General features: G+C 36.3%; 2 protein-coding genes across 5 annotated transcripts; one reads left to right on the forward strand and one right to left on the reverse strand.

The window, feature by feature from the left end:
* The first annotated feature begins 6653 nt into the window (after positions 1-6653).
* Positions 6654-9738, forward strand: LOC113358442 (calcineurin B-like protein 7). Of its 4 annotated transcripts, none has more exons than XM_026602014.1 (9): positions 6654-6810; positions 7689-7901; positions 8090-8172; positions 8291-8350; positions 8428-8536; positions 8668-8720; positions 8886-8966; positions 9056-9168; positions 9290-9738. In XM_026602014.1, exons 2-9 carry the CDS (start codon positions 7820-7822, stop codon positions 9369-9371), a joined length of 663 nt encoding a protein of 220 aa, XP_026457799.1. In that variant the 5' UTR covers positions 6654-6810; positions 7689-7819; the 3' UTR covers positions 9372-9738. The 4 variants fall into 4 exon arrangements, with proteins under 4 accessions (XP_026457799.1, XP_026457800.1, XP_026457802.1 ...); XM_026602015.1 differs by lacking the exon at positions 6654-6810 and adding an exon at positions 7003-7170; XM_026602016.1 differs by lacking the exon at positions 6654-6810 and adding an exon at positions 7196-7305.
* A 136-nt stretch (positions 9739-9874) lies between these two features.
* LOC113358441 (GDSL esterase/lipase At5g08460-like) lies at positions 9875-11956 on the reverse strand. The gene is made up of 5 exons (XM_026602013.1): positions 11485-11956; positions 11013-11140; positions 10642-10881; positions 10295-10550; positions 9875-10186 (listed from the first exon to the last, which is right to left on the reverse strand). The coding sequence occupies exons 1-5, from the start codon at positions 11900-11902 to the stop codon at positions 9969-9971; spliced, it is 1260 nt and encodes a 419-aa protein (XP_026457798.1). The 5' UTR covers positions 11903-11956; the 3' UTR covers positions 9875-9968.
* Positions 11957-25346: the final 13390 nt, after the last annotated feature.

Consider the following 25346-nt stretch of genomic DNA (forward strand, 5'->3'; position numbering starts at 1 on the left):
CAAATCAACCGAAAACTAATAATAAACTGCAATTATCTAGTTTCCCACCAACGGTACTAATAGAGATTCTCCATCCCAAAGAAGTCTTTAAACCGAGCGGTCGTAAGAGATTTCTCCTAATTAGGTTACTTTCCTCTCCGAATAGGCGGCTCCACCAGTAACAACACATAAGGCTGCACATGGTACGGTACGACTCGGTTCTCTTATGGAACCGGTCCCTGTACTTGGTTGGAAGGTACCTCATTTTGAGGACCGGTACATATACCTGGAGTTGTACCTATTCCTCCGGTACCAGTACGGTACAATACCAGTACCGGGTTTTTCCCTATTACCAATTTTTTTTCAGAATTTACACAAAAATGGATCCAAAATCACAAAAACAGATCAAGTTGTAATAATCAATATAATTTATCCAATTAAGAAAGCATCAAGAACCCTAATTTCCATACCAACAATGTTTTCACAATGTAACCTACATAACCAACAAGCATCAGAACCCAATGACTTCAACAAATCATCCCTAAGAACCCTAATTTCCATTGCAGCGAACCAATATTAGTTGCACATCTCAGCACCACCAACTTCAAGCCAAACGAGCCACCATTTTAACCCCAACCTGTTGTAATCTCGATCTTCTGATTCTTTGAACACAAGCATCGTAACCCAATTCTTCAATTTCAACATAAATCATACCTAAGAAGTAAGAACCCTAATTTCCATTTGTTACTCAAATAAACCACAGTTCAATCACGACTTACAGATTCAAACCAAAATATGTACCCATTAAAATATTGTTTAATCTCTCAATTTATGCTTCCTTGTTCTTCTCATCCTCTATCAGTAACTCAACAACTCAATACCCTGATTTCCCTGCAGCAACAAATCAATCCAAATCTATCTCAATAAGACCCTAAATCAGATTCAATCATGGTAATTAAACAACTTATTTGGACATGCAATTAATTATTAAAAATACAGAGTTCATTAAACAAATATGAGCTACTTACGATTACCCATATTCAGATGAGTGATTTACCTTGACTTATTATCGCTGATTGAAGGAGATGAAGAAAAATATGATAATTTGATTGAAGAAGAATAAGAAAAAGATGATGATTCTCTGTATAGTGGTAGTGGTGGTGGTGGAGAAGAAAGCGGTGGTGGTAAAGAAAAAGGTGGTCATGTTCTTCATACTTGAGTTGAGAGGAAAAAGAAAGAAAAAAAAAAGAACAATGAAAACTGAATAGAAAAGATGATAGTTGATATACAAGACCTAGGATAGATGGCTAGGATTAATGTATATCAAAGGCTATTAATCACCGGTTCTTTTGGTCCGATACTGGTCGGGAATAGGATAAGAACCAATCCTTGTACCCAGTCCTATACCGATTCTCAAATTCAATCCCGGTCCTTGTACCGCCTACACCAGTTTCGGCCCGGTTTTTCCGAAACCAGTTTGGTACAAGGACAAAAGACCGGTTCTTGTGCAGCCTTAACAACACAACCAGGTATTTTTAATGGCTCTGAGGATTAGTTTGCTAGAAATGCAAACTTCAATATTTATAGACCAAGGAAGTTTGGACACCAAGGAATTTCCAAAATCGAATATTCTCAAGGATATGCAATAAACACCAAATCGGTTTTCATAATTCCTGGAAATGCTCTATCCAATTAATGACCGAAATCTCAGTAGAAAATCTCCAATTAGTAAATGCACATTACTAATTTTTATTTTCTAAATATATGCATTTTAATTGCTGAAATTAAAAGCATATAAAAACTAAAAGCCTTAATTAAAAGATTCTCAATTTATTTCGATCCGAGATTCTCCTTTATCTATTAAGGAATATCTGCACATGTTCAAAGTATGTCGACATCTTTACTTTGTAAATCCTTTTTCATATTTACAATCTTGGAACTGATTTGCTACACTTCCAAACAAGTTTAGAATTGGTTCATCTGACTTCCAAGAACTATGTGATTGATTATCCTATCAAATCACCATTAATGGGTTTCACGGTTCTACCTCAACATAAAGTTTCGGTTCTACCTCCAAGTGGGTACTAGGATTGGTTACACTAGTTACCATAAAATGGCTAACTAAGTACTAGGATCGGTTACCACTTCTTATGGTAAAACTTGTGATCGGTTGACCAAGTTATAGGATCGGTTACACTAACTTACTAAAACTTGTTAAACCTCTTACAAGGATCGATTACACTCTCTTTTGTGATAGGTAACACCTCTTAATAGGATCGGTTACCCAATGGCTAGTATTTAGTCACACCAAATTCAAGATATCGATCTTACTATCTCACGTGATTATTTAAGATCGGTTTCACTAATAAAAGTCATACCAATACAAAAGTCGGGCCTTGTGAATAGTTTTACCAAGATAGATAAACAAGTTATGAGCGGTTATACTAAACACAATATTGGTAATCCAAAGATTTGCAATGAATAACAATACCAATAAGCCTAGCGTTTCCCTTTCGATTCACAAAACAAGTTTATGAATTTACTTCCTTTAAATGAATGTAAAATATTGTTTCGTAGGAAGAAATTTTCACCCATACCCATACATAATCACAATAGCATTCATACGATTATGTCGATGTCTTATATACGAAGTTCAAAAGATAGACGTTGTACTTCTTATTGTAATCCTTAATACTATGTCTAACTAGAGTATAATTATTCACAGCTTCGCAGTTATGTTTTCAATATGCACGAATTGAAAGATACGTTAGGGCATGAAACAGTTCAAGTCAAATATTACTAACCTCAAGTGGAAGGATGATGTCGTCATTGTAGCTCCTTACTTCTTCACATTCTTCAAGTCTTCATGTAATACTTGTAATGTCTCATATCCTAATACTTTCAAGCTAACCTATACGAAGTTTACTCGAGTAAATAATCAAGCGACTCTTTAAATGATTTTTAGTTCACTAAAATATGACAATCAAACTTGACATACCAACGCTTGGTGAGTTCAACCGAGCTATGCTCTAACACCATTACTTATTGAACAAGTTCAATCAATAATGGGCTATGATCTGAACATGTCCTCACCAAAGACGTTTGAGTAGCTCTACTGAAATACATGTCAAAATAATTATCGAATAATCACCTATCTAACCTGCAAAGTAAATGAATAGTCTGCTTATCACTCTACGTAAAGGCCCCTCCATTTAATGGCAGATCAACCAATTCCAAGTCAGAGATGAAGTCATTAAGAAACTGCATATTCCTTTCATCCCCACCACCTTTGTTTCTTTCCATATTACTTATTGGTGCACTCATATCACCAAAAATACACCAAGCTGCATCTTTCCATTGTCTTACATTTCTTAGGTCCTCCCAAAACTCCTTTCTCAGTGCCTAGTCGAAAGAAAAATAAATATTTGAAAGGATTAAAGAAAATCCATAGGATCTACATTTCAGAGTTCAAACCTTGTCTCTCATCCAGCAGTTCCGCTCTAGAGCTATCACAAATGTTAAAAGCCCCCACTGTTAGCATCCGATCCTTCAAAAGGCAAAAATCGACAATCAAAATCGAAATTTTACCACATTTTTCATACAAACCAAAAATACATTTAAGCGATTTTAGTTTTCTAAATGGTACAAGCTACACACCTATGAGTTTGTATCAAATCCTTCACTACCACCTGTTTATGATAAGAATTCAAACCCATGATGTTCCAGTTCACAATTTTAGACCCCATTACCAACAGTAACATCCCTTGAAGAAACTTCTTCCTCCACCTCCTCATCACCTATCTTAGCATCACTTCCAACAAAACCATCACTACTCCCACTATCTTGAACTTCTTTCCATGCTTCAATACAATCATATATCTCCTTGTACTTTGTAGAGATAACTTGAATAAGATCTTTATAATGAATCTCATCTGCTCTACACATACCACCATAGGTGCAATACAGATCAAAGACCAGTTTAGATGTAGAACGGATAACCTCACTGATATCACCTTTAGCTTGTTGAATATCACCTAGCTTGATCACCACTTGGTCTTCAACAACTGTGAACAGACTTCCTGCTGATGTCATAGCTAAGGGCTTAGGAGGAGACAAATCCAACTCAACAATAGAATAATTTTCCATTAAAACATCACGGGTTGGTGTAAAACCAGTCTTTCAGGATCGGTGGATATCCCAACACCACATCCACCAACGCCCTGAATAGCCACTAAAGCACCAGACTCTTCTCAATTCTTAATTTGCAATTCAGTAATTAGGATGGGCACATCACCCACCCCTACAACTCTTATTCATGAAAGCTCCCTAGGAATAGAGGCCGAAATGGATTTTTTACTCATGATAGGAACTACCCATTCACACCTATCATTCATAACACCCTCAACTCTACGACTATTATTAACCGTAGAAAAGTAGGGAACACCATCAACCCTTCATACCTCTCTAGGAACAACAGCTGTAGTCCTGAGCTTGAAGTTGAGCTACCAGTATCAATGGGAACATTCCCTTACACATCCATTAACCACATGTCTGATATTACTCAAGTCAGACATTGGAGTAACACCAACATAAAAGTCTGAAATCACCCTGACATTATTGTATGTCACGAGAGATTTCTCAACAAAATCTGAGTTACCAGGTAACCCTTAGACCGTAGCAGGCATGTTTGACATGCCCATATCATTTGAGCGAGGTGAACCAGCTGAGCTTGGCCACACCACCCGGACCGATTTGACTCCTTGATTAGTGGGAGCTCCCAAATTTGAAAAACCAAAAACATTTTGCTTGCGATCAAAACTTTGAAGTAGTCAAAGATATTCCTCCAAAATACTTTATTCTTCGGGAAGAATTTAAAATTCCACCAAATCGAAACAGCCCATTTATAACTGTTATCTTCAACCACCCGATTTACTATTACTTCTAGCTTTTTCATCTAGAAAATCAACTATTTTATTTAATTACATGGGGACATGAGTACAAACCTAGGAGCTAAAATAATTTAACATGAATTAAATGATTTAATTAGCACTATCTAATCGACGACATTCTACGCCTCAACAAAATTATTAGGATAAAAGATTTGGAGAGTACTATTCCATGACTTTTTTTTTGTGTGTGTATTCAACCCTCAAAGTTATTTCCCTTCTAAACTCTTTTTTCTCTCTGAACTCTTTTTTTTTTGTGTGTGTATTCAACCCTTAAAGCTATTTCTCCTTTCTTTTTTCTCTCTGAACTCTTCCTAACCCTTTCATCCGAAGCCTTCTCCTGTTCAGATCGGCTCCATTGGAGCAGATTTGAGCAGGAGAAGCTCAACCCATCTTCAATCTTAGGTTAATCTCTTTAATTAGCTCTTTTTACATCCGTTTCCTTCGGTTTTTAGGATTGGATCTGATTGTTTTCAAACAACTGATTCTAGATTTAGATCTATTAATAACTTTCCTAGTACTTGTTTCTTTTCTCTTACCCTGATTTCTTACTAGTTTTGATTTTCGAATTAGTTACAAGTTTTATTTTCTCTTTTCTTAGTTTTGGGTTTCTGCAGATTTGGGTTTTTCTTTTTTCTTTTCTTCTTTAGAAGAAGATATGCTCAAGTGGAAGATAATGGTTCTCTATGGAGAAAAGTCAGATCCAGTAGCAACAAGAACATCATCAACTCTATCGAAGGAAACAAAGGCAACAACAAAATCAAGCTCAAAATCATCTGCACATTCATCAAATTTAGCAACTGCTACAAAGACTCCAATGCCGATTCAGGCCGACTCGTCACGATTCAGACAACTAAAGACCGATTTAGAAGACCCCTGTTACTTAGATTCATGTTACTTTAAACTCTGTAGATAATGGTACTTCAAAAACTCAAAATCATGTTCCTTAGATGTTCATGTTTGTGATATCACGGGGTTGGATCTGATCCAACCACTGCATTGTGCAGTCAAACAAATTAGTTTTGTTATGAAACTAATTTTGCCCTGTAATTCTATTTGGTCCTCTGAGAATTCTGAGATGGTATTTAAATCTGTAAATCTTGAAGGGTTAGTCAAGAACTGGTGGAGCCATTGTGAATCCGATGATGATGTAATGAAATTGAAAAAATCCTGTAATTGTTTCCGATACCCAGAATCGGTTTTGTTGATGTAAATTTACGAGGTTTATCCTCTTTTATGAAAAAAAAAGTTATCTCCCTTCTAAATACTAAATAACAACGTGGAAAGATGTGTAATAGTTTTGCATTAAATAATACAGAGGTGAGGTATTCGTGATTCACATGTAAAGATATATGTCCTATTTCGGAGAAAATATATATACTTCCTCCGTTTCTAAAAATAGGAAGGTTTCCTTTTATGGGTATATCAAGAAAATAAGCTTGTTTCTATATGTGGAAAGTCAAATGTTATAATTTTATTACTATCCCCATAGAGGGACCACTTCTCTCTTTTAATTTTCTCTCTTAAAATAAAAAAGGGACCACTTCTTTCTTCTCTTTCTATAATAACAATTGAGTGGGGACCAAAAAATAAAATAGATTAAAAAAAACATAAAAAAATGACTCCAATAATTAATTTTCTTAATTTTCGTGAAAACAAACAATCTTAGTTCTTTTTTTTAGAAACGAGGGAGTAACTAATTAAAACAAAACTAAAACGAGAGAAAAGGACAATTTCAAAAATTAAGAAGAAAAAAACTGCTTCAAAGTCTATGCAAACAGTGTAGAGAATACAGATAACAAATTCATAGAGAGTTGAAGCGTAGAGCTGAAAATTCTAGGAGAGATCGAGAATGGGAAGAGAAATCTAACAAGGAGGTTTACAAGTAAGTTGAGTTGTTTGTTTTCCCCAAAGATGATTGATCGCATTTCCGGATAACTGATAGATTTTTCTTTTTTTTCCCTTTTTTCTTTCTTTTGGCTTTTTCCTGGTTTGGTGTTTTCGGGTAGTTTTCATTTCGTACGTTTTTGCAATTATTGGGTTTTAGTTATTACAAAAGATTTCTTTGATGCTGTACTTTTTACCTTATAAAGTCTTGTTAGTTTTTAATGCCTCCTTGGTGACGATAAAAGAATATGAATGGAGTTTTTTTTGGAATTTCCAAAGGATGGAATTATTATTTAAGAATTAGTAACATCAAATTGCATTGGTTGATTAAACGAAGCTCAAGGATTCTTCTATTTTCGTATGTATATATATGTGATATGTGACATGTTTGTGTCTACTGTTTTTTTTTCCTTCAAATTCTGTTGAATTGAATAAGATGGTTTAAAGAAATGTCAGATTCTGATCTGAATTTTATTTTAAAAATCTGGTTAAGGTTAGATACTGATTTTGCGTTTGATTTTACATTTTATATTTAGCTTTTAAGGAAATGAAATAGGTTGTTAAGTTAGCTTGTTATAAGAAATGCCTGATTCTGATCTGAATTTTATTTTAAAAATCTGGTTAAGGTTAGATACTGATTTTGCGTTTGATTTTATATTTAGCTTTTAAGGAAGTGAAATAGGTTGTTAAGTTAGCTTGTTATAAGAAATGCCTGATTCTGATCTGAATTATCTCTACTTTTCACATTGGAGGCTTGTTCATCCAAAAATCCACTTTGCGTTGTATTAATGTGTCTTCTATCTAGGATTTCTAATTAGACTTTTTGTTACATGATGTGTTTAATGACTTAATCACTGAGCCATTATCCCCATGAAGTTTGATAGGTGCAGATTCTAGTAGTTAGTTGAGCATCAAAATTACTGGAGATCTTGTCTGGAAAAATCAAAATTAAAGGAGACTGGAATTCTTTGAATATCCTCCTTTTTGTTATTGTTATTCTTGCTTTTATGGGCTGTGGTCATTCGTCAAAGAGAGCTAGATCCGTCCCTGGGTACGAAGACCCCAACACTCTGTCTTCTGAAACACCATGTAAGTGTACATTTTCTTGGTATCCAATTTGTTCTCATTCTGCTTAGGTCCCGGGTCTAACAAGAAGGAAAGTTCTTGCATATCTACATATACAAATTTTGATACTTCAGAAGCAATCGATCTTCACAGAGAATATCACCACCATAAATCAACCGTAATTTAACAATAATTTATGTGTTCCCTTGCAGTTACCGTGAGTGAGGTAGAGGCTTTGTTTGAGCTTTTTAAAAAACTAAGTAGTTCCATTATCGATGACGGGCTAATTCACAAGGTAATGAATATTTTCTTTCATATCTGAAATTTATACTCTTGTTATCATTGAGTACCTGTAAGTCCGGTATTCTATCTATTTATGAAGTGCTAACTTCGTATTCAATCACATGTATCAGGAAGAATTCCAGCTTGCTCTCTTTAGAAATAGCAATAGAAAGAATCTCTTTGCAGATAGGGTGTGTATTTTTTATTTGTTTCTTTTTTCAAAAAGTTTTTGCTCCTCTGTAAGAAATTTTTTGACTCGTGTTGGCAGGTATTTGATTCATTTGATGTTAAGCGAAATGGGGTTATTGAATTTGGAGAATTTGTTAGATCATTAAGCATCTTTCACCCTAATACTCCCGCAGAAGACAAAATTGCATGTAAGTGATAAAGAATCAAAATTTTATCAAAATCAATTTCGTGTATGAATAATAAGTTGATGTCAGTTACTACAGAAATAATTTCAAATCAATTTACAGCCTACTAATCTCGGAAATGATCTTATTTACAGTTGCATTTAGATTGTATGATCTAAGGCAGACCGGCTTCATTGAGCGTGAAGAGGTAACCATAAACAACTTACTGACCTTATGTATTTACAACATTTAGTTCATTGTCCAATAATGCAGTACGCCAATACCGTAAACTTGAAAATTTCCGATTTCTATTTTATATACTTCATTTTTGTTCTCTCAGCTTACAATCCACCATTACGTTCTTCTTTGCCAGTTAAAGGAGATGGTTTTGGCTCTGTTGAATGAATCAGATCTTGTCCTTTCAGATGATGTCGTTGAACAAATTGTTCATAAGGTGCTGTGCATTCAAAGTCTCTGGAGACTACACTTTATCTGTTTCAGCTATAACTATTCATCTGTTTTGTTTTTTAATTAATCCTGCAGACTTTTGTTGATGCGGATTCAAATGGGGATGGGAAAATTGATCCAAATGAATGGAAAGACTTTGTGGCAAAAAATCCATCTCTAATAAAGAATATGACTCTTCCATATTTAAAGTGAGTCAAAATTCTAATTTCTGATGTTCTGACGTCATTTGATACATTTTACTTTTCAGCAATTTGGTATTTTGGAATTTGGTGTCAGGCATTTTTCTGATTTTCTTGCTACATTTTACAGGGACATAACCTTGGCATTTCCCAGCTTTGTGCTGAACTCTGAAGTCGAAGATTCAGATATGGGACGTGGCCTAGGCACCTAAACTCATGGTATTAAACCGTTATCCTGAGTAGAAACGACGAATGTACTAAAAGTCAAATGAAGAAACACTCTTGAGTAGAAACGACGAATGTACTAATCCAGAGTAGAAACGACGAATGTACTAGAAGTCAAATGAAGAAACACTACAACTCTGCGAAGGTAATCAAACTGACGTTATTGATTGTAGATAAGGTGTTTAACCTTTACAAAAGAAGTCTCAAAATCAAATTGTACGTAAGACATGAAGAGGCATATATATATGATTTAGTTCTGTTACTCTACCTCTTTCAATTTATACAAATTCCAGGTTTTACTGTACTGGTGGTTTCATCCACTGATTATTTCGACCTATAACATGTGTATTAACAGAAACAAACTCTAGTTCATTGTCTGTACTAGTTACAACTGAACTTATAAGCTGATACCAAAATTCTAAAACTGCACAATTATACACATCTGTTGTGCATACAAGTTGGTTGGACAGACAGATTAAGAAGGAAACTGTGGAATCCACAATTTGTAGAATTATAATTGAATTATTTGTGACCTCTTTTCCACACCGGCTTTCAGAAGCTGTCTGGTTGTGAAGCTCTCCCAGTCAGATCATGTCCTGCAAATTCATGGGAAAACACATTTTCATGTGTTTGTCAGACCAGATATTAGCAGCCAGGATTTCATTTACAGCGTCAGTTGGATGAAATTGATCCCACCACAGATGAGTTGACGCATCATCACAAGCCATTTCGGGTGCAAGGCACATTATCCATCCTTTATAGGGACCTAACCCACAACAAGCTTCAGTTGTTACTTGAAAACCTACATTCAAAACCAAAGTTGCATATTAGAGTTAGTGTAAAGTATCTATTGTAAATCTCTTATAACCAAATATAAGAAAATGACAAGTATCAGGTCCTGACATCTCACCATAACGTTCGCGGTTATGCGTCATATCCACGGAAGCTTCGAAAGCACCACAAAAGGTTATATCTGCATCAATGAGTTCCAGCCTTAGTTCTTCGACCATGAATCTCATGCCAAAGTTGAACTCCATTACCAAGTCATTTATTTCCTCCACACATTCTCCATTTTTACTGTTGTACTGCCATAAGTAATGAGGAGCGCAACCAAGAGGAGCCAAACCCATCACCACAATTTTTCTTACGTTAGCGTTGTACAAGTTCTGCATTTACCATCGACAACCTCCAAATCAGTAAAGTTCCTAAAGAACAGCGGTATATCAAAATTGAACTTTAGAAGTTTGAGGTTAGTACCTTCAACTCCTGTTTTACAATTGAAACTAAGAGCTGGTTGAAACCCCATGGAAAATACAGAGATTGAACTCTAGAGACATTCCGCAGATAATAATGTATGAAATCATTGCTTCCAATTGAGAGGTAAAAGATCGACTTCCAGATGATTGCATTTGCTTGTTCCTCTCCTAGGGCTAATATGAACTGCTGAAAGGTATCCATTGCTTGTTGAATTTGCTGGGTCAATGAAATGTGCTGACCCTGATATGAATCAAATGAAGTTTAAGCTTCTGAAAAACCCTCATATTAAAGAATATCAAAGACGGTAATGTATGGAAAAACATCAATCTAAACTATCAATTTGAAAAATAGAGACAAGAATAAAATTGTACCAGTTCAGATCCGCTTGAGAAAATAATGCCAGCACTTGCAGAAGCATAATTTACTCCATGTATCATATCTTCAACTGATCCATCTTGCCCTAGAAATGCAGGTACAAACGGTAGTCCTAGTTGTAACGCTGATTCATGAAAACCAGTTTAGATCCAGTCAAGTATTTGAACAAAAAGGCGATCATTAACGGATTCTTTTTTACTTCTTGAGGTTTTGTTAAAGAAAAGGGAAAAGCTAAAAAACTCGTATCAGGCATCGATTCTTGCAAGAAAATCAGTGAAATATAGATAATTAGGAAACTAAAACTGATCAAGAAGAAACCCAAACTGAGGAAAAAAAACAGAATCAATGCACGTTTTAGCAAATCACAGCAAATTTTTACAACAAGAAACAAAATTGGGAAAATCCTAAAAAATGGGTTCAGAAAATTCTTTATAAAGTAAAAAAGGGAAGATTTGGAAAGAAAATTACCAAGATAATCGACGACGATTCTTCCATTACAAAACCTTCCAGTTGGAGTATGAGTATCGAAGTCTCTGCCATAAGGGACCAAATCAGCACGAGCAAATGTCCCCAAGAAATTATTGGTTCCGCAATCAACAGAAGAATCTCCAAAAACAAACAAAGCCGGAACTGGAGAAGAATTAGGGTTTTGTGATGGTGATGGTGATGGTGATGGTGATGGGGTTGAACTTGGAGAATCGGATGAAGCAAGAATCGAAGGAGAATTAGGGTCTGAAGGTGGTACTAGACTTGAAATTGGAGAACCAAGAGAGATTCTACCATTGTTAATGTGTTTTGAATGATCTTTTTGAGAAGATTGAGCACTTCTTGGTTGCAGAATGAAGATGAAGATGAAAAGAAGAGAGAGTGAAGAACAAAGCGACATTTTCCTAGAAAGAGTTTAGAGAAACCAAGGGAGAGGCAGTTTCTTTGGCGGGGAATAACAGATGGTTAGATGAGTTGGAAGTCTAAAAAACCCCTTCAAACAGGCTTATGCATGCGCAGCAGTGGAGGCGGACCGAAAGTTCTTTAAAACTTGATCCGATTAAATTCCTCTATTTTTGCAAGGGAAAAAATACACGAACGCATATATCCGTTCCTAACTATTTTTGTTTTTGCACTATGGTTGTTTTTTGCACCACAATTTTCAATTTTTGTTGTGATCGAATTCATTCAATTTGATGAATTCGAATGATCCTCAATCTTTGATTATCATACCGATTTTGGAAACAAATGATAATTTTTATCTGATCTGATCGAATTGTCCAAAAGTGCAAAAATTACGTTACACCACGTTTTTCTGAAGGTTTTCTTTTCGAAATAATTGACGACCAATTTAAGTTTTAACCGGATCGGTGATGTTTCACAACAACGGGGGTTGTATGTCTCTAATTATCAAATCAATTTTCTTAAAAAAAAATGATTGATTCCAATTAAATTGAATTAATTAAAGAAAAACGTGACTTCCAAATACATATTAGCTCCATAGTCACCATATAGAAGGACTCCCTTCGATCCTCCAATAAACAAAAATTTTACGTAGAAATTAATATTTATTCTTGTTTTTATTGGGCTTTTGACTCTCTATTCCGATCTCTTAAAACCTATATTAGGAGGTCTTAATTTACCAAATTTGAACATGTCACTCTTTTTCTAAAGGATTCTATCCATATCCAATTTTTTTCATGACAAAATGACCTTCTTAATTCATTTCTTGACTCTTTTCTGACGAAGAATCATTGATGACATTTATCGCGAAAATCCAAAGACATCTTCCATTTCTTTCCATTCCGGAATCAAGATAATCGATATCTAGTGATTTTTTGTATTCTATTATCTTCTCTCTGTCATATCCATCTCTTTATTCGGGACTTCCGTTTTTCTCTTTACCTTTACTTATTCTTTTCTTCATCTCCATCTAAATCTGATCTCAAAATTAGCCATAAAACTTCAATCAAGGATTTTATTTTCATTTCGTTTTCGTATTTGTAGCTGTCGGAAAGAAGAAGACACTAGTGACGATAAAACCAGATGGAGTTTCCAATAACTATATAGAAACAACCAAGGAGAATTTCTTGTTTGATTTCATGTATAAAATTCCTTGTTTTACTAATGTAGATATAAAATATTTTGTTGTGGATGTTTTTACGAGTGTTTTAGATTGAAGTAAATAGTACACAATAATCAGCTAACGTTTACATTCATTAATTTGTCATTGGTCATCTTTTTGATGTGATCTAAATTTGGTGTTTTCGATCAATGTAAATAACTCAACCATATAGGTATTACCAGGTTGGCATATATCTATATTATTTTAACGTCCCAGTTCTTCCTTGGTTACATATTGGTGAGTTGTATCTTCGTAATGGAAATTCACTTTGTATGGATGACATGTTGAAACAAAATTAAATATCGAGAAGATATTTTTTATAATATAATTTTTTAGAAGTCTTCTAAGATAATGCGTGTGTATATTTATTTTCGACATTTGGAAATACATCAAGATTTTGCTTAAAAGTTGGTCAAATCTTACACTAGATGGTGGCATTTCAATTACTTATTAGGAAGGATTTATCTATAACTTTTGATTGGCTTCTGTTTGTGGATAAAATGTGTTTGTCTCTTGTATATGAATGGTTGATTTGTAGGTGTGTACATATTGGTGCACCAGTGAATTTCTCATGAAAAAGTAGATCTATCTGTGGGTGTGAATGCTTGATTTCACTCACGCATATTTTGTTAGCGTGTACATATTGGTGCACCAATGTAATTCTCATAAAAATAAATTTATTTGTGGATATGAATGGTAGATTTGTTTTGTTTTCTGTAGGTGTGTACTTCATCGGTGTATTTCACATGAAAAAAATGAATCTATTTTGTACATATGAACGGTCGATTAGTTCCATTTTTTGGTAGGTGTATACATATTGATGCACCAGTGTATTTACATAAAAAAATAGGTTTATTTGTGAAAAGACGAGGGTACTCAAATACACCACAATCTTTTCAATATCAACCTATAAGTTCAATACCAAGTGTGATCGTCTATGGACAAAGTTAAGACAATACTGGGTATTCACTTTGTGTGATCTTTTATGGATATGAAATCAGGACAATACGACAACAAAGTGATCACTTGATAATTGATACGGTGTTAAATCGAAACACTATAGGATCAATATCAAGTGACTAGGATTAGCGTACGTGTGTAATTCAATTAATTATAATAACAATTATAATGCAGAAGTAAAGTAAATGACACATCAAGATTTTGTTAACAAGAAAACCGCAAATGCAGAAAAACCCAAGGACCTAGTCCAGTTTGGAAGACTCTCAAATTAAGCCTCTATACAAAATCTAATACCAACTTCGTATAGTTTATACCAAGTAGACTACCCCTAGCTACTTAGTTTCCTCAGCATCCCCGCGCCTTCGACTTTTAGAGTAACGTACGTGAATAGCAAGTCTTTTGGATCGTGTTCCAAACAGCAAAAGGATGAATCTGTTTGGTAACCACTCTAATCAATCTTTGCTAAAAATATATTGTTGAGTTGTTGACAAAGGCTCTTCCGTTTAATCTAATAACACCCTTTGTCTGGTTAGATCGATGTAAAATTTGATTACCGAAATAAGATTCTCAATCAATCAATATAGAACTCAAAGAGTAATTATAAAGCGATGCCGATCTTGCACAACTAGACAATCAAGTTTATCAAAGATAAATACGATTCTAGTTGGATCCCAGACAATCAAGGTTTGTGCCCTAAATCCACAACATACGAAAACTCATAAGAAACTCTTATTCGTCTTCAAATCTTCTATTGCCTTCAATAACCTCCACAACATAACTTGTATCCTCTTGTGATCAATCACACACATAAGAAAGTCTGTTAACAATGGATTATCACAAGATGTCTTTAGATACGAAAATGGTTCTAAAGATCCCGTCGATACTTTGATCTAGTTTGAGTGAGCCTTATATCAGAAGACAAGGTTCTCAAGAATAAACTAACTAGGTGCAATCATAGTTTCAACAACTGTTAGTTAATCAAATCAATAATCGAAAACTAAAATAACGATGCAATTATCTAGTTTCCCACTAACAGTACTCGTAGAGCTTCTTGATCCCACATAAGTCTTTAAACGAGCAATCATAAGAGATTTCGCCTAATTAGGGTACTTTCCTCTCCGGATAGACGGCTCCGCCAGAAACAACAAGAATGAAGTTTACCTGGCTCTTAGGATGGTTTGCAGGAAATGCAAAATCAAGTATTTATAGACCAAGGTTGTTTGGACAACAAAGAAATTCCAAAATCTAAAATATTCTCAAGATATTAACATTAAAGTACCTAATTTCGGTTTTTCTATTTCCACTTAAATGCCAAACCATATTTCTGAAAAATATCATAGAAAACTTCTATTATTAGTGTAGCACATTAATTAATAATGTTTTTCAGAGGATATGCTTTAATTGCGGGTAATTAAAACATATATGATGAAAATCATATTTAAATGCTTTTCAGTATTTCTGTATGGGATATCCTTGAGCATCAAGGAATATCTTTGAACAATTAATGATAAGAATTATGTACATGTTCAAATGATGTCGACATCTAGAAATTTCTCTCAGCAAAACCTAATTTCAAGTTCACACAAAACATAAAGAGATACGTGAAAGTTGGAAACTTGGTTTTACTCATTGGGATCAGTTGTAACATAACTTACAATGTAAGTCGTGACCGGTTATATCATGCTTCCCAAACTAGGTTGTGACCGGTTACACCATGATTTCCAAAGTAGGTTGTGACCGGCTACACCATGCTTCCCAAAGGTAGCTTGTGATCGGTTACACCTTACTTTCTGAGATAGCTTGTAACCAGTTGCACCTTAGTTCCCGAGTTAGCTTGTGATCGGTTACACTTTGTTTCCAAAAGTAGTTTGTGACCAGTTACAACTAGATTTCCCATGTAGCTTGTGACCAGTTACACCTTGCTCCACAGAGTAGCTTGTGACCGATTACAACTTACTACATACTATAGGCTATGACCGGTTATACCACAATTCTCAACATAAGTTAAGATATGTACCACCTTGTCATCTTGTATTGGTCATTCAAAAGATATTCAATAAAGAACTTGATCAATCATGATTTCCTTACAATTACAAAACAAGTTCGTATACGTACTTCCTTTAAACAAATGTTATGTAACATTGTTTCCTAGGATGAAATCAACACCTATAGCTTACACATAATCAAGTAATAACTAAATACAAAGATTATGTTGATGTCGTATTTACAAAGTTCCAAAAGATAAGTGTTTATACTTCGTAATTCAATAGATTCCTTGACACTTTGATCATAATGATACGACCAAGTCTAATCACTAGAGTACTATGTATATACATCTTCGCATGTTATGTTTCAATATAATATGACTTGAAAGATACGTTAGGAATGAAAAAAGTCAAGTCAGTATTAACTAAACACAAAGATTATCTTGATTTTCTTTTCAAGTCAGTGTTACTAGCTTACACAATACTCCCTTTCCTAGGTTTTGTCTTTGATAATTACGTCAGGTTAAAGCATGCTTTTGTATCTTCAATGCCATAAAAGAAATCTTTTCCTTTGAAACATATTCAAAGAAATAAAAATACGTCTCTAGACGTTCTATTCAATTATCCAAGTTTTCTACATTGACACTCCCATTTTAAAGTGTAATATCAGCACAAAAATCAATTTTCAAATTCTTACCGTGAAGTTTGGTTGATGTAGAACGTTTAAGAAACTCATCTTTTTTTCTTCTTCGTCCCCATCTTCCTCATCATCTTATTATTATTATTATTATTATTATTATTATTATTATTATTATTATTATTCCTTATCTTCTGAAACCCCATATAAAGACGTAGTTTTTTCTTCGTTTTCGACTTGGGTGTATGAGAACAAATACATTCGGTCAATTTTTTAAGTGTAGTTTGAACCGACTTCATGTTTGTTTGTAGCGCAACCACATTTTCTTCCATAGTTTCTGGTTCGCGTTGCATAGGATCGTCATCTGATTTTTTTCATCCTTAGTCCCATTGTTCTCCTAACGTCTTCTTGCTTTTCGAGTACCTCACCAAGCTTTTTGTAGAGAGATCTAATGAAAACCATAAACCACAGGAATCCTCCCTAAAGAACTAACCTTGCTCTTGATGCCAACTTGATAAGTAAGATCTCTGTGCCGTGGTGACTATTAGAGGTGGAATTCAGAATAATAATAAACGAAAACTAGAAAACAGAAAACACCAGAAACCAGATTTGAAGAAAGCATCTTCTCTATATTATGAACAAGAAAACTATTATAATTCTCTCTTTGTTACGCTCACAATCTCTCTAATCAATATATAACCTTAAACTGTTTGCTAAGCTTGTTTTGACAATTTAAGTGTTTGTCTACAAGCTCTCTCTAAATCTGTGTTTTATCTTTAAGCCAAACCTCCCTATATATAGTTTTCCGTCGTACTTAGTCGACAAGGAAAACCAAACTTCTTAGGAATCTATTTCCTAAACTAAGAATACTGCTCAAATCAGTACTCCTTCCTAAACTAGGAATCCATCCTAAATAAGGATTCCTTCCTAATATAATATAGGATTCTACCCTCAACTTAGCTTCAGGTTTACGAAATTTATTGAAGGAATAGGGATACACCTGTATCAAAACCAATGGAAACCTTCATCGCTGCAATGATAATAATAATAAGCACCTTAAATATTATTGCTTCTACGAGCATTTGAGCAACCTTTGCATACACCTTTACCACTTCAGATAGTAAGACAAACGCCATTATGAAATAAATAATCCGTAAACACATGGAAATGAAAGGATAGTCAGATTTGCTCAAAAACAATAATACTCCTGTAATTTTTCTAATTACCTATTTAATTTGAAACAAAAAAAATACTTAAAAATAGAAACCAATTATAGGAGCTTCACATTCCAATAGAGGAACTTCACTAATAGGACAAAAAAGGGTCAGCCATTGGTAATTTCAAAAACCTTTTATCTAAAATATTTTCCTAATGGCTAAAAGGCTTTCATTTAGTTAGTGTTAGTCATTTAACTAGGTTAGCTAATCTAGTAATATTAGTTATTAAATTAGATTAATGATTTTGATTTATGGTTAGAGATAGAAAATTATGTTAGTGTTTTGGTTTTGGAGGGAGGAGGAAAAAAAGATTATTTTTTGAAAACCCCATATGATTCACTCAACCAAATTGAGTGATTCTAGTGAGAAATTTGAGGTGGGTGAGAAACAAAATTTTACATACCTCATGATGGAGATCGTGAATCACCCAACCAAAGATTGGATTTTTTTATGTTTTCAGACCGATTTACGGTTGGGATATATCCTTCGTAGGCAACCGTAAAACTAACTTACGTTTAGGTGATGATAAACTCCTTACCGTAACCGACTAAAATTGGAAACCAGTTTCCGCTAGGTTTTGGGTTTTTCGAAGCTAACCGTAATTCATTGTGTATGTCAATTTTAAGTGGTTTTTGAAAAATTTACGGTTAGCTTTGATTTAGACCCGACCGTAATTAGTTGGGTTCACTTTTTGATCCGCAAATGGAGCAAGACATAATATTCGCCCCCCAAAAAATAGATGGTGGTGGGACTAGTGGCTCCAAAAATGATCATAAAGATTTGGAATTTAAATAAAAATAAGATTTCTCTATACTGTAATCACATATAAAAAACTGATCGAATCGCGTTAGGGAGTTCATAATAGAAGACAAAGTTGTGCCCAAGAGTGGTCCACAGAATCAAATAAGAACTGAAACAGCTGCAAAGAATTTGAATTTTATGTAACACTACATCTGAATATAAGCAAGGATGATAAAACCTTCCATAGTCGAGCACCATTATGTTATTTTATGAACATCTAAGACGAAAGAAACCAAAAATAATCTCAATATGCATAGACCCAAGTGTAATAAGCCTTTCAATAATTTCATTTTTGTCTCTCGTAGTTTCCACTGTATTCTCAACATTAACTTTTAGGAGTTCATCTAGGAAGGTACCAAATGTACGTATTTTTCCTTCTTTCAAAGAACAGTGAGGTTCAGTATTGAAGAAACCAATTGTTATCATTCATGCCATTATTTCTCCAACTCCTGCACAACGGAAAAGTTGAAAAAACAGATGCAAGTGTTTGATTAAACTAGTTAGTAGTAGTTGTGCGAAAATAAAATCGTATCTTCATGGCGTAATGTTCCCCTGAAGATGGTTGAAGCTTCATCGCGTATTCTGTAGAAATGTGAACATTTTGGACAAAGTAAGGTTCTTTTTGAGCTGCAATATGTGATGTAGTAATGAATGTAACGTTAATTACAAAAATGTGGTTGCCCGTGAACCAACTAAATTGAACTGGAGTAAACAGTGATGTGGTAACTAGGTGGTGGTAAGCTAATAAAAACGTCGACCAGCAACATGGATTCTTCAACCTGAAGATGCTCCATACAAACCATATGACTGATAAAAAACAAGGTGCATGATTGTTAGAGCACTTCTCGGTCGAACTCGCATGTATTGCTATCTCAAGCATGTTTGTCAATGTTTGTGATCAAAACTATAAGTCTTTATTTCTAGCCTATTTATAGATGTTTCGGACTAGGATATAGATAGTGTAGTTGAGCTTAGATCTCTTTGCGTTCATCTCTTGAAGACGAAGAACTACTAAGGGGAAACTGTGGAACTTCTTCGACAAAAGGTATGTGGAGACTTGAACTCATCTATCACTTGGAAAGTCTATTTCTACTATCTCCTATATTGAGACATAAGTCGTGTTACGATATAGTTTTCTCTATATACATTTGAGATTTCGAGCTGAGTTTAACTCGCTTACATATTTCTCGAAATATGTGTTGGCAAGATTTCGCTTTGACCAAGTTCATCTTATATCATGTGAAAATTTACGAGTAACATCTTACATGGTTTGTGTGATACAATCATTTGGTATTGTCTTGGAATATTTTGTAATGATTATTTCAATAACTTGAAAATTTCTTTGATGTTGATAGTGTGTGAAAACGGCTATTGTCATCCTCTAAGAAAGTTTCAATGATTGAAATAATAGTTTAGAACACTTAACCATCATTGGGTATGTCATGTTGTTCACTCTTGCACATATGTAATCCATGTCAGGGAACCATAGTATGCTCACCCGTTTGCGTACCTGTTGGTTTGAGAAATCTGGAAACCAAAGTATGCGTACCCGTTTGCACACTGGCGTACAGGTTCATGTCCGAGAATTTCTGCTGGGATTTTAAGTTCGCATATCCGTTTGCGTACTGGCGTAACTCAATCTTAGTCCAGGTATTTCAAGTATGCGTACCCGTTTGCATACTTGAAGGTTAAAGTTCTAAAATCGGTTTTAAACATGAACATAAACATTTATATTATAAGGAATGCAATCTTTCCAAACCGTGGATGTGATGAACCGGAAAATTACGCCTTTGACACGTTTCCCCGTAGGCCGTAATCTTCCCGATGCGCCATGATGAAGCTATGATCTGCGGGACTTAAAACTAGGCAATGCACGTCCATCTGCCCTTGCAAGCATGCTCGTGGTGCATGATGCAGCTAACTTAGCTTCCACACCGTTCCAACTTACCCTTGTTCTGCGACGGGTTTATTAAGAAAACAAAAACTTTCCTAAAACGGCAAAAAAGGCATTTTGAGGCGCTAAATGATGGAATTTTGCTAAATTCTGGTGACCATGTGGATCTATAGATCACATGTCTTGATCTTTGGGCTGTTTTCCATCAAAATGGACTCCTCTTGAGCTAAATTACGACACTCGGGTTTTTAGCTTCCAGATAGGCTATAGTTTGCTCTTTGTAGCTTGATAGGAAGTATGAGCATCCAGTTGATGGCATGCAACTAAGCCTCATCAAGCTTGACCACAATCATCTCTTGCATCGATATACCGAGCTTAGATGATATGAAGGGGCCAATCTGACGCAATCATCTCGCAATTAGATGATATGAGCGACAACGTGATGGACCGACAATGCTGCAACTCATTGCGGCTGCCTACGTACCCTTCCCTACTCTAAAGGGATCAAGCACAGACCGTAGTTCATCATTGAAGGGACATCAACTCAAACCAACTCGTTTGCAAGGCTGTGGCGTAGCAAAAATGGTAATGACCTAGTCCGCATAGGCAGTTCCGTCATGATGCACAATGATTATGCATCATCGGGTCCGCGACATGGCATGTTGATGCCTAAGCATCAAATGCCCTCTTCGCAAGGCTGTGTAACTATAAATGAGGCTTACACATCATTTATACTCTTTCGACTAAGTTATGAAGCTCACTTGGCACATAGTCTGCATATGCACCTTCGACTCACCACCCCTCCCTATATATGTCTTACTGACATTTATACAAGTTACGAAACTCTTAGCCACATCACTTGGCATTGCAGAGTTGTTAGGAGGATTTGGTCTTGGGTGGTTGGAATTTTCAAGCTGCAACCAAATGAAGACCTGGTGGACTCGTATAAGGCTGCTAAGGGTCGAAGAAGAATGATAAAGGACCAGTGGTTAGTTGCAAATCTTGCAATTGTCATGGAGTTATGGAAGTTACGGAATAAGTCTTATTTTGATAATATGGCAGTTCAATGGCTTGGCTTTAAAGGGAGAGTTTATCAGGTAACTCGTGATAATTCAATTAGAATGAAGGGCCCCATGTATAATACTTTAGAGGAGTTACACATTCTGAATTATTTCAAGGTGCGGCATAGATCATGTAAAACATCTACCCCAATTGAGATTAGTTGGACTCCTCCTAATCAAGATAAAATCATGATCTGTTGTGATGGTGCATCTTTCGGAAATCCATGCCAAGTTGGTTCAGGTGTTTTTTCCGTTATGCAAGCTCGGAGGTGCTTGGTGTTCTTTGTGTTGGACTTGGTTGGCAAACCAATTTCTATGCGGAAGTATGCGCGATTATTTATGGTGCGATTGTGGCTAAGAGATGGAATATGCGGAGTATTTGCATCCGTTCTGATTCGAAGAGTTGCATACAAGCTTTTCAAAAGGGTGAGCTTCCTTGGAAGATGGTACAGAAGTGGAAAATTGCAAAGTCTTACTACAACAACGTTCGTTAAATTCATAGCTATAGGGAGGTTAATTTCTCAGTTGATGCCTCGGCCAAGCAAGCTTGTTTGCTGGCTGAGGATATTTTTGAGTTTTATGAGGGTAGGCCAGGTTTTATTCCATCTGTGGAATGACCTGGAAGGGTTTATTATCGCTTCGAATAGGTTTTCTAGTGAGTGGCATCACGGTTAGTCATTAGGAAGGCCTAGTCCCTGTAAAGTTTTTCGCTTTTTTAGTTTTATTTGACCGAGTAAAAAAAAAGACATTTCTACAAGTATGGGAAGGGGACCATATTGACATGCCTGCTTCACTATTGCGCGCAATGATTGCGCAACACTCCTTTGGCCATCCCTCTCTGGCCTGATGCACAATGATTGTGCATTACTCGTTTTTCCAGCCCTCTATGTCCTGATGCACAATGTTTGTACGCAATAATTGCGCACAATGATTGCATGTAATGATTGTGCAACACTCCTTTAGCCAGCCCTCTCTGGCCTGATGCACCATGATTGTGCATTACTCGTTCTGCCAGCCCTCTATGTCCTGATGCACAATGATTGTACACAATGATTGCATGTAATGATTGCGTAACACTCCTTTGGACATCCCTCTCTGGCTGGTGCACAATAATTATGCGCAATGATTGCGCTGCAACTCTCAAATCCACCTACCCAACTGGCATAATGCATCATAAATGATACAAAACTGGCCCCGGGCCAAATGCATCTTACTATGCAATGGAATATCTAATGAAGCTTCAATCTCGGGCCATGGCGCATCTTTTGCATGTGTCATGCTAAAAACACAGGGTGTTACATTATTCACCCCTTTAAAGAATTTCGTCCCCGAAGCTCAAAACAAAAACTATTGAGGACAAGCTCTTCATTTTGGATTTCCTGAGAAAAAGTCTCATACCAGATGCTCAGAAATCACGGGTTTCTTCAAGTTATCGTGAACAACAATTTAGACCTTCTGAGCAACTGTCTCATACCGCCTGCCCATGAATCCAAAAGTGCCCACAACAATACCAAGAATCGCAATTGGCCAGTGCCAAGAGGATATCTCGACCAGGTATCCCAAATGTGCATCCCCTACTATACACTCAGGAGTCCCTAAAGTTCACAAAGTTGGTGCCAACAAATTTTAGTACTGTGTGGAACAGGATCCTGTTGCCCACCGTCCCTGACAGTCATCCAGGTTTCCACTCGTAAGTGGGATGCTAACCTGGCATGACAACGCACACCCTTGGCCAGCTGCCAAGGTGTGGGGATGATCAGTCCCATTGTCTACCCACCGTCCCAGAAGGTCTTCCGAATATTCGAATTGCAAGGTCAACTCGAATTTTCCAGGAAAACTCACAGTACTCATCCAAGGTCAACTCGAATTGCAAAGTAACTGGCAGTTCCAGTCACAAATTCTTTCCGCGCAAAAGTTGGCCTACTCTCCAACTTTATATTTTCCTTTGTAGGAAAATGCTCGCTGACAAGTCCATTCCGCACAGTCCATAGAATTGTCTCGGAACTTGCTCTGATACCAACTGTGACGAACCGGAAAATTACGCCTTTGACACGTTGCCCTGCAGGCCGTAATCTCCCCGATCTACCATGATGAAGCTACGATCTCTGGGACTTAAAATTAGGCAAATGCACGTCCATCTGCCCTTGCAAGCATGCTCGTGGTGCATGATGCAACTAACTTAGCTTCCACATCGTTCTAACTTACCCTTGTTCCGCGAAGGGTTTATTAAGAAAACAAAAACTTTCGTAAAACGGCAAAAAAGGCCTTTTGAGGTGCTAAACGATGGAATTTGGCTAAATTCTGGTGACCATATGGATCTATAGATCAACATGTCTTGATCTTTGGGTCGTTTCCCATCAAAATGGACTCCTATTCAGCTAAATTACGACACTCGGGTTTTTAGCTTCCAGATAGGCTATAGCTTGCTCTTTGTAGCTAGATAGAAAGTTTGAGCATCCAGTTGATGGCATGCAACTCAACACATCAAGCTTGACCACAATCATCTCTTGCATCGAGATACCGAGCTTAGATGATATGAGGGGCCAATCTGCCCCAATCATCTCGCAATTAGATGATATGAGCGACAACGTGCTGGACCGGCAATGCTGCAACTCATTGCGGCTGCCTACGTACCCTTCCCTACTCTAAAGGGATCAAACACAGACCGTATTTCATCATTGAAGGGACATCAACTCAAACCAACTCGTTTGCAAGGCTGTGGCCTAGAAAAAATGGTAATGACCTAGTCCGCATAGGCCGTTCCGTCATGATGCACAATGATTATGCATCATCGGGTCCGCGACATGGCATGGTGATGCCTAAGCATCAAATTCCCTCTTCGCAAGGCTGTGCAACTATAAATGAGGCTTACACATCATTTATACTCTTCCGACTAAGTTATGAAGCTCACTTGGCACATAGTCTGCATATGCACCTTCAACTCACCACACCTCCCTATATATGTCTTACTGACATTTATACAAGTATGGAATGGAGACCATATTGACATGCCTGCTTCACTATTCATCGCAATGATTGCGCGCAATGTTTGCGCAACACTCCTTTGGCCAGCCCTCTCTGGCTTGATGCACAATGATTGTGCATTACTCGTTCTGCCATCCCTCTATGTCCTGATGCATAATGATTGTATGCAATGATTGTACGTAATGATTGCGCACAATGATTGCATGTAATGATTGCTCAACACTCTTTTAGCCAGCCCTCTCTGGCCTGATGCACCATGATTGTGCATTACTCGTTCTTCCAGCCTTCTATGTCATGATTGTACGCAATGATTGCGCACAACGGTTGCATGTAATTATTACGCAACACTCCTTTGGCAAGCCCTCTCTGGCCTGATGCACAATGATTGTGCGCAATGATTGTGCTGCAAAGCTCAAAGCCACCTACCCAACTGCCATAATGCTTCATAAATGATGCAAACTGGCCCCAGGCCAAACACATCTTACTATGCAAGGGAGGATCTAATGAAGCTTCAATATCGGGCCATGACGCATCTTTTGCATATGCCATGCTAAAAACACAGGGTGTTACAGTGGCTATAATGTTCATGATTGATTCGAGTGCAAACCGATTTTGCTTCAATTGTGTTCTTATATAATTTTTATGAGAATATAACAATTGAACAACTCTTTAACTAGTTT

Source organism: Papaver somniferum, chromosome 3 (genome assembly GCF_003573695.1).
Source record: "Papaver somniferum cultivar HN1 chromosome 3, ASM357369v1, whole genome shotgun sequence".
Lineage (NCBI taxonomy): Eukaryota > Viridiplantae > Streptophyta > Magnoliopsida > Ranunculales > Papaveraceae > Papaver > Papaver somniferum.

Coding starts and splice junctions, on each gene's coding strand:
- LOC113358441 (XM_026602013.1), bottom strand. CDS start 11,902: ATGTCGCTTTGTTCTTCACTCTCTCTTCTTTTCATCTTCATCTTCATT. Junction 11,141..11,484: donor AATCGTCGTCGATTATCTTG/GTAATTTTCTTT, acceptor TTCATGAATCAG/CGTTACAACTAGGACTACCG. Junction 10,187..10,294: donor GCATAACCGCGAACGTTATG/GTGAGATGTCAG, acceptor TTTTGAATGTAG/GTTTTCAAGTAACAACTGAA.
- LOC113358442 (XM_026602014.1), top strand. CDS start 7,820: ATGGGCTGTGGTCATTCGTCAAAGAGAGCTAGATCCGTCCCTGGGTAC. Junction 8,537..8,667: donor CGCAGAAGACAAAATTGCAT/GTAAGTGATAAA, acceptor TCTTATTTACAG/TTGCATTTAGATTGTATGAT. Junction 8,721..8,885: donor GCTTCATTGAGCGTGAAGAG/GTAACCATAAAC, acceptor CTTCTTTGCCAG/TTAAAGGAGATGGTTTTGGC.